General features: G+C 46.2%; 2 protein-coding genes across 3 annotated transcripts; both read right to left on the bottom strand.

Annotated features, from left to right (window-relative positions):
* Positions 1-148: 148 nt before the first annotated feature.
* On the bottom strand, positions 149-4,689 carry lratb.2 (lecithin retinol acyltransferase b, tandem duplicate 2). The gene is made up of 5 exons (XM_040140867.1): positions 4,475-4,689; positions 4,192-4,297; positions 3,448-3,522; positions 2,952-3,104; positions 149-304 (listed from the first exon to the last, which is right to left on the bottom strand). Exons 1-5 carry the CDS (start codon positions 4,687-4,689, stop codon positions 149-151), a joined length of 705 nt encoding a protein of 234 aa, XP_039996801.1.
* On the bottom strand, positions 4,574-14,300 carry LOC120797300 (lecithin retinol acyltransferase-like). Of its 2 annotated transcripts, XM_040140856.1 has the most exons (3): positions 13,502-14,300; positions 9,462-9,661; positions 4,574-4,674 (listed from the first exon to the last, which is right to left on the bottom strand). In XM_040140856.1, exons 1-2 carry the CDS (start codon positions 14,051-14,053, stop codon positions 9,509-9,511), a joined length of 705 nt encoding a protein of 234 aa, XP_039996790.1. In that variant the 5' UTR covers positions 14,054-14,300; the 3' UTR covers positions 4,574-4,674; positions 9,462-9,508. The 2 variants fall into 2 exon arrangements, with proteins under 2 accessions (XP_039996790.1, XP_039996789.1); XM_040140855.1 differs by lacking the exon at positions 4,574-4,674 and having other exon boundaries at positions 8,422-9,661.
* Positions 14,301-14,553: the final 253 nt, after the last annotated feature.

A 14,553-nucleotide genomic window follows, 5' to 3' on the forward strand; every position in this document is an offset into this window, starting at 1 on the left:
ACAATCTTTATTAGACCGGTCGTAAATGGTCTCATCTGTACGTGAAACGTGCAGACCTCGCGCGTGTGTGTGTGTGTGTGTGTGTGTGCGTGTGTGTGCGTGTGTGTGTGTGTGTGTGTGTGTGTGTGTGTGTGTGTGTGCGTGCGGTTCACGAGGCCATCCAGACCAGGAAGGGCAGCAGGGCGGCCAGCAGGGCTGCGCAGGTGGTCACCGCTCTCAGGTAGAGGAGCAGACACGCCCCCAGCAACGCCGTCGCCTTGGCAACATTCCGGCTCAGCAACAGCTTCCGCAGCGTCTTACAGAACTGACGAGGAGGGGAAGAGAGGAGGCGAGGTGAGATGCTCTGCACACGTTTTCTTTTGACTGTTGACGAGGAGAAGTAACCGAGAGTAAAACACGATGATGAGAACTGTGTTAGTAAAACGGTGCGATGTGTTCCTACTAGACTTTTACTGGATCTGGACACTGGCTGCAGAAACTACAGCATTTTCCACCTGTCCGCAAACGAGTGAACGATCCAGTTGCGTTTTTCTTACTTTTGAAGATTCTTCAGACGTCAGATTATCCGGACGACACGTGGGTTTTTAGGTTCAGCTTTTATTCTGTGTCTCTATTCGGTTTTGGTGGAAGACCCGTTATTTATCTTAGCTCCCACAGGTCGTGAATTACATGTGGGATTATGGCGGGTCCTCTAACTGGGCCGTACTAAAAGGGTTGTTTGCTTCTTCTTTTTTTTTTAAGTATCAGTTCCTTCTACAAGTGGCTTTATTAACGGAGAAATTCCCATTTCGGAAAAAGAAACTCTCTTAGCTCAAGTTCAAAAGAAAATCCGGCCGGTTGCCTTTTTCCTTTTGTCCGTGTTGTGCGTATGTTCCGTTTCACTCGTTTTAAAAAAACCAATCCATGTGTTTTCTGTGCACGTTCAACCCTGGTACAGGATTTAAAGTCAGAAGCAGAAGTAACCGGTAGGTGGAGTCGTTCCCCGTCTCATCATCACCGCCGTTTCACGAGCCTCGGTTCCCACACTCACTTCACCTCCCGCAACCAAACCCGCCTGCAGAGCCCTTTTCGGTCAGCCGTCCTCCTTCTGAGTGGTTCCCCATTGCTCAACTCTGTCTGTACTGTTATGTGATGCAAGCAGTGCTGCTGCTACTGTTTGGCCCATCAGATGTCGAAAACAAATCAATAGAAAATAAATCGATCTCAAATATTTTTATGAAATTCCTAAAGATATTCAATTGACAGTGAAAAAATTAGCGTTCGGTTGGAAAATCTTCATATTTCAGAAGCTGTAACCTGCAAAATAATGGCTGACGTTTCAATTTTTTTGTATTTCTGCAGATCCACTTATTGGCTGCTTTTCTAATCACTGTAGCACCGACACGTCACTAGCACTGTGACTCAGTATTTTTCACAGGGCAACGTTTTCAGACCACGAGGGATCCTCAGTACCTTTCCAGTGTTCATTGGGACATTACTTCTTTGACTTGTCTCTCTGAGACGCGTGTCGTCAGGGAAAGAGGCCTTATCAGTTTTCCCAGCTCACAGGCTCACACACATTTGTGTGAGGTGCACTTATTAGACTAACCTGGCTGGAATGAGCTTTTCCGGTTTCTGCACAAACCGATGGTATCTGAGCCCTGAAGCTGCCAAAAGCTGCTTTTCTTGGAAGAGTCAGCTCTGAAATGTCACTAAAATTTCCACTCCGTGTGCCTCCGGTCTGCCCTCCGCCTCTTGCCTCACCCTCTTCCCTCCATCTTTCTCAATCCATTATTTCACAATTATCCTCTGTCACGCTTTTAATCACACTCCACAATCAAAGCTCCAATGAGACAACCGTCTGCAGCTGAGAACAATACCACAGCAACAACAGAGCTTTCATTGACGGCCTGTTGCTGCAACAGAGAGGCTTAGCCCAATTAAAGTGGGAGGCTGGGCTGATCTGTGATCGGCATTAATCTGCAGCAGGAAATAAACGCCTCACAGCTAGAGGTACTGACCTTTAGCTGTGAGGCGTTTATTACTGGAGCGGGTGTGTGGAGACCAGGAAAGACGGGAGATCTGCTCTGTGCAGATACGGTATATTACAGTGTCGGGAACCAGCGCTACTCGTTGCTTGTTCGGGTTTGTCGTAGATCCTTCCTTGCAGACTTAGGGCCCAGTCACATGAGCGTTTCAAAAACCCTCAAAAACTTGGGCAATATTCCACAAGTCTTTAATCTGTGAGGGAGGTGCAGAGGGACGGACGTGAAGCGGAGATACGGTGAAAGGGACAGGTGTTCTAAAAACTGCAGGAGGTTACTTACTGCAAATAAAGTAGGCCGCTAAAAAAACCCGTAGCGCCGGATTGCCGCCGTTTGTGTCAGAACATGAGTCAGAACTCAGTCAAATCTGAACGCACAGACGTCTACTTTCCCATGAGGTCGTCATCTCCGCTGTCCATCATGAGTAAATGTGCAGGAATCATAGAAAAAAGGAACACGCTCCCCTTGACCGCAGCGCTACGCAGTAAACATGATGCGCGGCGTTTTCCAAAACAGGCTAAAAAGTCGATTGAGCTACTTTTTGTCCGTCAAATCTGGCAACACTGAGCCAGAGAGTCCAAAATGGAGGAAGCTGTTGTAGCTTGTTCGCGGTGTGTCACCACCCGCTTTGATTTAACGCGCAGCTGCAAGACGGTAATCGATGGTCAATCGATGTAAAGTGTGTCTCCTTATCGCCTTGTTAGAAAACCAAGCTGAGAAGCCAGCTCCCCCTGTGAGGAGCTTCGCTCTACGTCTCTCCGAGCAGGCCTCTACCGCGATACACTGTGTGGCAGTTCGGAATCAGGGCTGTGTAACCTACTGCATAAGTAGCTTTCAAGGCTCCTACGCTACAGCGGTTCCGGTGCCGGTTACCCTGAAGTCACCCTTCAGCCCGATTCTGGTTAAATGTCAGTCGTCGAGCGTCACCTGAAACGTCTGGAAGCTCATGACGGTGCCGTATCGACAGTACATGACGAAGTGTTCGCAGTTGTACCACAGCAGACTGTAGGACACGTCGCCCCGCAGCTTCTCCGCCCGCCTGGCCACCTCCTCCCCCTGCAGCGCCGGACGGCTGCACACCTGCGCGGAGGTCAGGACAGGTACGTTTTTAGGGAACTGGAGGACAAGGTGAATGCACAGACTGCACTGCCGTTAGCTACCGTCGGAACCACCGCCGGTGCAAACACGTCTAGCCGGCAGCTATTGGTGGTCATTTTTATGGATTAGCATTTATTAGAGAGAAGAAGAAAAAAAAAAATCACATCTGATTCAGAAGGTGTGGCTTCGCCGCAGCGCTCCAAACAGCCAACCAGGACGATACCTGTACAGAATATCTGCCTACAGCTTTCACTTGGGTTTGAAAGTGAGGTTTGAGTGGTGCTGAGCAGGATTCTGGCTGGATTTGACCTCTGATCCGAGTCACCTTGTCCATGGTGTTAATGAGTATCTGGGATCCGTAGGCAAAGTCCTCCACTGAGTCCACTCTCACACTGCCACACTGAGGAAAAAAAGACATTTATACTTCATATTATTGTGTGAAAAACTCAATAAAGGACATGCAAACATTACTGACAGAGACCTGTGCCGCCCAGACCCGGGATGGCTCCAACAGGCCCAAGTTTAAATTCCACTGGAGCGAAGACCATGAAACTTCCCCAATAATTAACATTTATTCGATTTGTCGCTTCATTCCTTGTATTTCTTTCCCTCATTTCTTTGCAATAATTCTTCCTTCTCTTATTTCTTCCCCCTTCCTTCCTTCCATGTACAGATGATCTGAAACCACAAAAATCCCCCAAACTTTAGCCACAACGAGCATGAGAGTTCATCCTCGACCTTGAGAAACGAAGCAAAACAGAACAAACTTATGTCACATGAGCTTTTTCAGTTGCGTTGAACTGTCCTTGCTCGATCGTCGTGGACGAATGTCATGGAAACGCAGGGTTTTTACCCAGAAGTAAAACTCTGCTCTTTCTCGCAGCGAATGCATTTGCTCGTCCAATCAGACTGAAGAGAGGAGCATCGTGTCTTCATGAACCCACCCTGATTCTCTTAAATAAAGTTCTGTCAGAGAGGAATTTCCTAACCATCATGGTGTCGTAGAGAACAGATTTTGTGGTGGATGCTGACCCTGAGTCAGTGCTGGGTTGAGTGGGGGCCTCAGTACCTTGGCCAGTACTCCCAGCAGGAGTCTGCTGTTGGTGACCATCTCTTTGATTCGACACTGGTCACTGGAGACGATGGGCATGATGTCCGGGATGAAATGAGCTACTCTGGAAAGGAAAGGCAAAGGAAAGGAGAGGAAAGGAAAAAGGTGACACAGGAGAGAAGACAGGGGAAGAAGTTCAACTTAAATTCAGAACCTCCGCTGTCATTCTTCACAGCAGGACTGAAGCATCTTTGACCTGTCAGCTCGTAGTATCATGATGCCCATAGTCCATCGGACTTACCTGCCTCCCCCCAGGTAAATCCCAAAGTGTGTGAACAGAGTCCTGGGCACTTCCAGCAGGTCTCCCCTCCTGAATATCAGGTCATATTTACTCTCTGTCCCCTGTCCTCGCTGTCCGTCTGCCTCCTCCTCCTTCTCCTTCCGCCTCTTCTTCTCGTCTGGGTCATGTCTCGGCACGGTGATGAAGAGCAGAGCGAGCAGCTGCAGAGGAAACATGGTGTGAGGGGAAGAAGAGGGAAACGCCGTCACCTCGTAGGTGGTTTTATTGTCTGAGTGGGAGGGGCAGAGAGGGGATTAGAAAATGCCACCGAGGCTGGTCGAGGGTCAGCGCTGGGTATTTTAGTCCTCAGCGGCTAAAGGTCCTGATAGAAAAGCAGCATTAATAAGGTTTCTGCAAACAGCTCTGATCAAAAACAAACATTCAACAAAGTGAATACTGTGCAAAGCACACCTGGTGGAGAGGATAACGAAGCCCTGCCAGCGATGGTGTAAGTCCCTGCACTTGCGCTGTCGGCACACTGCCAGTCGCCTGCGTTTCGGGTATTGAACTCACATCGGCAGATCAAAATGTTGCTGATATAAGTCGCTAACGTCGACTTTCACATCCAGGACGTTCTGTTTTATTGGATGGAACTGGAGACGGATCGCTCATCTCATTTTAGGATTCCTCTCTCTCAACTGAAGAGCAGAAGGTGGAGACATTGGATTGAATCCCAGCAGAGACACAAAACGAGGAAACGTGACGAAAAGAAACTGAACTGAATTGGAGCTATTATAAAACAACCAATGTGATATCATAAAAGAAATAAATCATCACAGAAAACATCAACAGCAACAAAAACCATGAAAACAAAAAAAGAAAAGACATATTTTCATTCAACAATTTTAATAAATAACTCCACCATCTCCTTAGTAGACGTAAGTCACAGCTCATCATAATTAGTTTTTAGGGAGGCATTTGGGGTCGTACATTTTCTCAGAGCTCCCTAATCCGTCTCTCGAAAACAGGAGCTTTAGGACAATGAATGATGTAGAAAACAGAGTAATAAAAGCAGAAACCACCGAGGACAGGAGGGACCGATGCTGCACTGTCTGGCTGCCTCTGTGACCCTTTCTCACTTCTCATTTTGTGCTATGTCGAACAACAGAGGGCTGATTGAGCGTCAGGATTATTATTATTAAGCAACATCAGTCCGGTCATTTCTCAATTCAATCTCCACTGTGGTTTCCCAACTGCAGCTTTACTTTGTTTTTTTTCTTTTGTCTTATTTCTATGCGCAACCACAACAGCTCACACAGCAGAACTGAGGAGGGAAACCAGCTGCTGATTAATTTCATGATTAATATCTACACGTGATGGAAAACTTGCTCTCTCTCCATCATAAACACTCATGGACACAGTCTTTTAGTTTTAGTGTATTAGTGAAAAATCAATGGTTAAGTTGAACCCTTGAAAGAGGGAATCGGCAAACTGTCCCTCTGACGGTAACTGAAGGACGACACGTTGACATGAAGACAGATCTGACAAAGCTAACGTGTGACAGACAAAAGAAGGGAGGGATAAATAAGGGGTGATGTGCAGTACTGAAGATACAGAGAGGGCGAAATTACGAGAGCATCACTAACTGCACTATCATGTTAAACTATTTCACGTATTTATATTTCATGTAAAAAAAAAAAAAATCAAATGATGCAAATTAAACATCTTTGTGAACTGACTGTTTTTAGAGAGGTAGTTTATCCTAAACAAAACAAGGACAGGCTAATATGCTAATTAGCTAACATTTGCTAGGTAGCTACAGTGGCTAACAGTTAAGGTACCGCGAGTGAGATAGCTATCGTGGCTAATACAGCTAACTGAGCTGGGCAGCTTTTTGTTTTTTGAACAAATCATGATAACAAAGACAATATGCAACAGCTTAAACCAGAAATATTACAAAATCAATGACAGGAGAGTTATTAAATATCACTTTACATACATTTTTGTGGTATTTCCATACGTTTCAAACATTCAAACTTTTTTGCTTGTAAGTGCTTTCACAGAAACCGGAATTTGGGGAAAAATTTGGATTCATTTCTGTGGATTTACCCAGCAATATAATCGAATGAATCACTGAAGTGCTCTGTATCTTGCTTAGCTACTAGCACGGCTGTATCGTCGGCCAGCTCATGTGAACACAACATCGACCTATAGCAGGTAGTGGACAGTGACTTTTTACAGCTGGTTCTCTGAAAACATCTGCCTGCTGCGGCCGAAAACGAGAGTGAACCAGCACAATAAACAGATTAAACAACGAGCCGAAACTCGCTGTAAAGCTCCGTGAAGCCGAGGGGAGCCGCAGATTCAGCTGGTAGCTGTAACACATTGTTCCATTGTCATTTCATACACTGTCAATATAAAAATATACGTAATAGCAGCTTTAAAAGCTTTCACCTCTGACTCAGACCAAGTCAAGGTCATGAAGAAGCTGTCTAGTGTGTTTGTTTCTGCATTTCAAGCCACGGGATGCCACATGCAGCGTGCTGTTCCCATTGGTTGCCAGTAGAGGGCAAGAAAGACCTGAAACTTAAAATGGCCTGGTGACGCTTGTTCTCTAAAAAGTCTGACGGGAGGCAAACAACAATAGAGTTTTACCAACAGCAGTGAAGTATCAGCTCTTTATGCAGCCGAAGCTCTTACACACGGGTGACTTATTTGATGAGCGAGTGACCTCCTGTTTCACCCCCAAACCACTGGACACATCTCAAAATCAAAGAATTCAACGAGTCCACTCTACTCCAACCTCCTTTATTCACATTAAAACAAAAACCCACACAGTATAAAGTGTTACAGCGTCGTAAAAAATAAATTCTGTACAAAAGTTTGTGACTGTTAGAAAACAATCAGGTTGTGAAGGATATCTACAGATATTTACAGAAGAGCTTCAGGGGCTGAAACGAATGCATTCTGATCTACAAGGAAAAGAAACTGAAAGAAACTGAATTTTGTTTTTGTTTTTTTTCTTTTAAAACAGTCAGGACGGTCATCATAGAGTCGGAGTTTCTCAGTGTAAATATGCAAAAACTGAATGGATTTCACACCTGTTCGTACTGCAAACAAAAATACTGCTGAGCGTAGTGGTAGTGTCACAAAAACTAAATTAAAACCTTAGCTCAACGTCCACCTACAAGCTTTTTCCAGGGCTTTTAAGATCAAGACGGGGTTCAAAGCTGTGGAAAAAAAGCTAGTAAACTGACAATTTTTCTAAAAGACGATTGTTGACCCTCTTAACTGCCATCTGGATGATTTTTTTTATAGCTTTCCTTCAGTTTTGGGGGCTTTGTGCTTCTGCAATAGTCAAGAAAAACGTTTAATTCTTTCCAAATAAACTCGAAAAAACATGGGAAGCCTGTTTTTCTTCTTTTCTTTTTTACATCCTGAAATGTTGACTCTCTGGAGATAAGAGGTTTTCACCAGTCCTCTACAGCACAGTGAATCTTTTTCAGGGTAAATAAACATTTGTTATTTCAAGTATATGAGACAGAGAACATTTGATATTTCATTCAAAACACTAAAACTGAAGATACTGTTTATGTGGTTTTCATATATTCTCTGGTTTAAAATCAAGAACAGGCTCCGGTGATTCTCTACATTTTTCTTCTCGTCAACGAGTCCCATGTGCAGACACAAACCAACATGAGCGTCTCCCACTATCACGTACAGTGTGTTTATCTACAGCTTGATCTATCCGATTCCTCCGAGCCTCTGAGCTTCACTGTTACCAGAAGCTATCGAAACGCTTCAGTGAGTCACACTGTTGCTCTGGGTGACATGTTCCTTCATCACCATCAAGACAAACACTGTGGTTTATTCTGACTCAGTCCCACACACACACACACACACACACACCGTCCCGCTGCCACAAATACTCCCTACAGCACCAGATGTGGATTAATCCACCGCTGAAAATAGTCCCCGACACATGCTCTATTTCCTGCAGCAGCTGTTGGTCACGCAAATTATTTTTTTAAAAGAAGCTATATATTCGCGTTTTTAAAGATTTAAATGCTCGTAAAGATTAACGTCTTCAGTGGGAACCAATGGGCCCGGGGCTGAGCGCCACAGACAGAGGAGGGAAGTCAGTAAGTGTTAGGAGACGCATTGTTGGGTTTTTTTTGACAGTAAGAAAAACACAGAGTGACACCAGACTGATTCTTTAAAAGTTGAACTGAACTGGATGAAGACGCAGAATAAGCTCTCCCAACACTGGCGCCTGATTGGCTGACAGCATCATCACATCTAATTCAAATGATCTTAACTTCTTTTTAGACGGAAGCTTTTCACTTTTAAATACAGATACAGAAGGACCTGATTGGATGGACCGCACGGCCAATCAGGATCAAATCTAGCTGCGATGCGTCTAAGGAAACTTTAACAGTGTCTTCTTTAAACACCTGTGACAGTATGGGTGTTTAATTTGAGAAAAAACATGAAAGTTTTTTATATAGATTCTGAAAAATATGTCTGTTTTGTTCACTGACTCTGTCTTGTTGGGAAAAGGAATATGCCCCCATGTTGGAAAAGGCTGACAAGAAAAGAAAAAAAAAGGTTCACATCATTTCCACAATCAGCTTCAGTAAAAACTAGTAATTATAAAATGATCTTTGGTCCCTCTAACGTAACAGTTTAAAGTTGGAAAACCACAAGCCTTCAATTCATTTAAAGTTGTCTGTCTTTGTTGGTTTAGGACCCATCACCTGAAAAAAAAATCACCTGTCAATCGAGCAGAGTGGGTGTTGCTTTTGTTCTTTGCTTTTAGTCTTTTATGCCATTTAAATTTCTTTTATGCATCAGTTCAGTTCTGGTTGTTGAGGCTGCTAATGCTAAGGATTAATTTCTTCTTCTTCTGTTTATTCTAAACAAACGGAGACTTTAAAACCAATCGCTTCATGTGCAGCAGGAAGGAGCTACAAATGGATTTAGGCTCATTCACTATTGCGTTATTAACTTGTATGAAGTTATTTGCAGACGACTACGTCCTTTTCCCTCAAGCTTCTAGCTGGCCATCCACAGGGTGAAGGGGATGAGGAGGGTGGGCAGGGCAGTGCTGGAGGATATTCCCAAACACACCATGGACAGGAGCCCCAGCAGCGCCGTCAGCAGGACGTTACGCCGGTCCCGGATCAGGGACTTCAGCCACTCACAAAACTGGAGAGAGAAGAAATGGGGGCAGACAACAAGAGGAATTATTTTATTATTATTATACCAGGAGAAAAATATTTGATACCTTGAAACCAGAATGAAAAACGTTAACTAAAACATCAACTTGCAAAGCCTCTTCCTGTACGGAGGATAATTTTTAGCCAAAATTAAAATTAAAAGGAAAAAGAAAATGGAAAGAGAAAATGGTAAATAAGATGTTTGTAAAGACATGTTTCACAATATCAATTGGTCATTTCAATATTTCATTTCCTTTTTCGTTTTAACGCTTAATTATGGAAAAGTGTTTTCATTTCCAACCACATTTTTTTCTAGCTGGTCCTGAAGATTCGAACCAGCAACTTTGACGATTTATTACCTATATACTAGATTATACATTTTTACACTATATGTTGCTGGACATTAAAAGAGCAAGTGCTGAAACAATCAAAAAAGTTAAGCGCAAGAAATTTTGATAATTGATTGATCGCAAGTCATTTGTCAAGCAAAAATACAAAACAATTCATTCTCTGTCTGCTGCTGCTTAATGTGAGGATTTGCTGCTTTTCTCTGGGTTTTGGACTGTTGGGTCGACAAAATTGCGAAGATAATTTTCCACTGTTTTTTGTTTTGACATTTTATAAATTTTATATATTATATATATATATTATATTATATATACATACACACACACACCGTAGACTCTTACTGAGTCGACTTGTGGTCAAAGAACCAAGAATATGATTGACCTGTTGTTTATTTAACTGTGGAGCCCCCTGAGGCCCCTGTTAGGGGCCCCTGTTAAAGCTCCTGTTGGCCTCCGGCCCCCCTTTTAATGAACCTGTAAGAAGCAGACCGTGACTCCCCAGCTGCAGACAGGTCAAATGTTTAGGTTAGCAATTACAGGAAGTGAAATTCGATGAGGGGAAACTCTCTCCGCTTTGTTATGGGTGGGGGGGGGTCAAAGATTCTCTGTCAAAGGCCAAGCCCCCTCACAACCCCCAAAAATCTTTGACCTACACACGATGCCGAACAGAGTCAAACCTCTAACGAGAAATGGAGTCGTTCGTTCTCTTAGACTCAGATCTACAGTGGACGCATTACTTTCTGCTTCTGCTTTGGTTTAAGTCCAGATAATCAAGAATACATCATATTACTTACATCACTATACAATAATACTATACTGCTACTATATCATTATTATTTTGCTTTGTATATTATGTTCTGTATCACAGTACCACAGTGTCCACTTTGATTTCTACTACGTAAACTTCATGCCGTTGTATTATCACTGTACAGTGTGCGTATATTACATATACTGCAGATCTATTATATATACACATTATATACGTTAGACTATTATTATGTACATATTTGTTTATTATTCATACCTACACCTATATAGTTATACCAAGTATATAGTTTACACACAAATGCTGACTTCTTTTGCACAAACATTTGCACAGTTCACTTATGTAGCCTAAGGTATCAAAGCGTATACAGTATATTGTACTTAGCTTTTTTTTGCCACCAATCTAATGTAGGTCATCCAAATAGTTGTTCTGCTTTTTTTTTTTTACCTCTTAGCCTGTTTTTCAGAGACCGCTGTAACAACGGAATTTCTTCTCTGGGATGGATAACGTTTTGTCTTGTATCGTCTATTTTCAAAGTATCCCAAGAGAGGGGTATTTTAAAGAGTCTGCGGGGCCCCGCAGCTCCATGGCATTGTTTTTATCGCTTCGTGTTGCTGTCGGCTGCACTGAACAGCGCCCCCTGCCAGCAGGAATCAAAACTTTTTAGGCTTAAGTACGCCTGAAACCAGACGTGTCGTCTGACCAACTTTCAACTTGCTGAAATCGATGAAGCCAAATGCCATTTTTCCCGCATTGGATTCCAGCTCAAAACGACCCGATACCGGCCCCACTGTCTCCTGTTCACTCTCCTACGGCCCAATCAGAGCTGGATGGAGTCGCTGCTGATGCTAACACACTGTTTCCTACGGCCGCTGCTGCTTCAGACTAAAAGTACCGGACTAACACGGGGAACGCGATGTGTTTTTCACTGAACGTGGCAATGACTGCGACCGTTCACCCAAAACGCGAGGCAGCGGCAGACTCTTCCAACCGTACGTGTGAAAAATATTCCGTCGACCGGATAATAAGAACGTTTTTTAAAACAGTTTCCCAGGCTCTGTTTTCAAATCAAAACAAAGATGGCCGCCCACCAATAAAAAAAACAAAGGAAAAAAAGAAGAAGAGGAGTCTTTGAGGATTCTGGAAATACAAATTCAGAACAACATTAAGTGTCTTCAAAGGACCGTCTGGGTTTTTCAGACATCACCGGTTAATTATCCTTCAGGGAAACAGATGGCTGCCCTCTCTGCTGATACATGAGAGGCACAAACAGAGCGGGAGCCCCCGCCGGCCTCCTCCTCCTCCTCCACCAGCTCCACCAGCAGCAGCAGCAGCAGCAGCAGCGAGTCGGAGGCAGTGCAGGCCGCCGCCGCCGCCGCCGCTGCTGCTGCTGTTTGGTTTCTGCCAGGCGGCTCCAGTCTGAATGCAGCTCTTGTTCTCCGGACTTTTCCGAGCAGCGACCCAGATTTTCCTCTCGTTTAAAAGCAGTCTCGCGTGCTCAAACACTCACACCCCTAGAAAAAAAAAGAAAAGAAAAACTGGGGTGGAGGCAGGAGGGCGTCTGTGGTTTTCATGTTTAACCTTTCGCACCAGGACACTGAGGAGAACTAGGCCCGACGCGACATTACCTTGTTACAAGTCCAACATTTTAAATCCTGCTGAAATAAAGCAGACGCATTGATCAGCAAAATGAACTTGATCCAAACTAAGCCATCAATATGCACTGACTGATTATTGGAAAAAATGACATCACTGACCCTGAGTCACGGAGCTGCTCCAGGTGGAGCCAGGTGAACCTGAGGGGTCGTCAGACCATTGTTCTTTTCTTTTGGTAGAACTCAGACATCTGAAACAGGACGAGGAGACGCAACTGACACACACTGAGGCCGGTTGGCGTCGTTTAGAGGCTCGCCGCATGTTTTTATGTAGACTCTTGATCTGGACAGGAGCTGGCAACCGCAGCCGTCGGGCAAACGTGGCGGACCGACGGTGTGAAGTAACAAAAAACAGGTCTCGAGCAGACGCAGCTTAGTTTTTGGTGACCTGGCCGTCATTTTATGGACCGTGTTTCACTGTTTAACCGACGGGCATTTTACTGCTCAACTAGGCCTTTGTTCCTTCGTCAGACTGTGATCTGAGTTCAGGTGGTTTTTTCCCTCATCATTCAATCGTTATTCAGCCTTTCGCTCTTGTTGTTTTGTTTGTTTTTGTTCCCCTCTGGTTTTTCATCCTACCTGGGCAAACGCTTCGGTTATTCTGTGATCCTCACTCTTACTAACTGACATCCTCTTTTTTTTTTATTTTGTTTTACCTGCTGCAGAAGATTAAAAACAACCCCCCCCCCCCCCATTTTTAAGAGATCTCCACAGCAGCCCGGAGAGGAACCGAAGTGAAGGCCCCAACCCAGAACTGAGCACTGAGTGGCGGGGTTCACTGAGGCTTTTCTGCCTTTTACGAGGCTGCAGTCCCACGCACAGACCGCCTGACTGACGCCTCCGGCAGCAGGACCCTCTCCGATGGATCCCGGTGTTGGCGTCACCTCAAGCCAGACTGGAGTCCTGCACGCAAACCTCCCCGTGCGCCGGGGAGAGAAGAATGTGACCGTCGGAGGGAAACAGGGGCAGGCTGCAGGAAATGGAGACGCGAGGGAGCAGATCGACTCTGCAAACGCGGGTTCGCGGCGATGGCTGAGGCCGCCCGCGATCCAGACTCTCACCTTGTCGGTCTGCAGGCTCTGCGCCGTCCCGTAGCGGCAGTAGGTGACGAAGTGCTCGCAGTTGTTCCACAGCAGGCTGTAGGACACGGTGCCGACCAGCCGCTCCGCCCGCCGGGCCACCTCCTCCCCGGACAGCGGGCTCCGGCGCACCGCCCGGTCCATGGCGTTGAGCAGGATCCCGGCTCCGTACGCGAAGTCCTCCACCGAGTCCACCCGGATGCTGGCGTGCTTGGAGAGCACCCCGAGCAGCAGCCGCGTGTTGGTCACCATCTCCTGGATCTGCCGGCCGTCGGCCGTCAGCACCGGCAGAATGTCCGGGATGAGGTGCGCCACCCGGTTGTCGCCCAGGTAGATGCCGAAGTGGGTGAAGAGCGTGCGCGGGACCTCCAGCAGGTCCCCCCGCTGAAACTTTGGCGGAGCCCCGGCGGGGTCACAGCGCCTGGTGAGCGGCGGGTCTCCGCGCTCCCTGCCCGGCGGCGGCAGCAGGCTGGACAGCTTGATGTGGGCGAGGAGGAAGAGTTTCTCCAGGAGGAAGGTGAGCGTGTCCAACATGACGGCGGCGACGGGGAAAAGTCAGGAGGACACAAGACGGAGAGCGAGTCTGTCTGAGTTCTCCGCCTCTCTCTGTCCCTCCTCTCTCCTCTCTGAGGACTTTTCCTCCTCCGGGGAAATCTGGAGTCGGAGGAGGCGGAGGACCGCGTGACGTTGAAGCTGCGGAGACGGACTTCGGGAGCCTGGACGAGGAGGGAGACGCGCGGAGGTGGAACAGCTTGGGCTTCACCATCTGTGGTGCAAGGAACGGAAATAAGTCTGGACACGGAGAGAAAGACGCCGGGCTCGCGTCAACTCAGCCTCCCGTGTCCTCCGCTTGTTGTCTCACCTGGAGGGACGTGGCTGTGGATGGAGCAGATGCCGTTGGTCGTGTGGATTCGATGGCAGCGGTGAACGGAGCGCGCCCACGTCGACCTCTGCAGCGTTTTCCCGTGTTTTCCTTGACACGGTGCGTGGAGCCCCCCCCCCCGTCACGTTAAACCAAAAGACCGAGGACGGGG

The sequence above is a fragment of the Xiphias gladius genome, chromosome 12 (assembly GCF_016859285.1).
Source record: "Xiphias gladius isolate SHS-SW01 ecotype Sanya breed wild chromosome 12, ASM1685928v1, whole genome shotgun sequence".
NCBI classification, from domain to species: Eukaryota; Metazoa; Chordata; class Actinopteri; order Istiophoriformes; family Xiphiidae; genus Xiphias; species Xiphias gladius.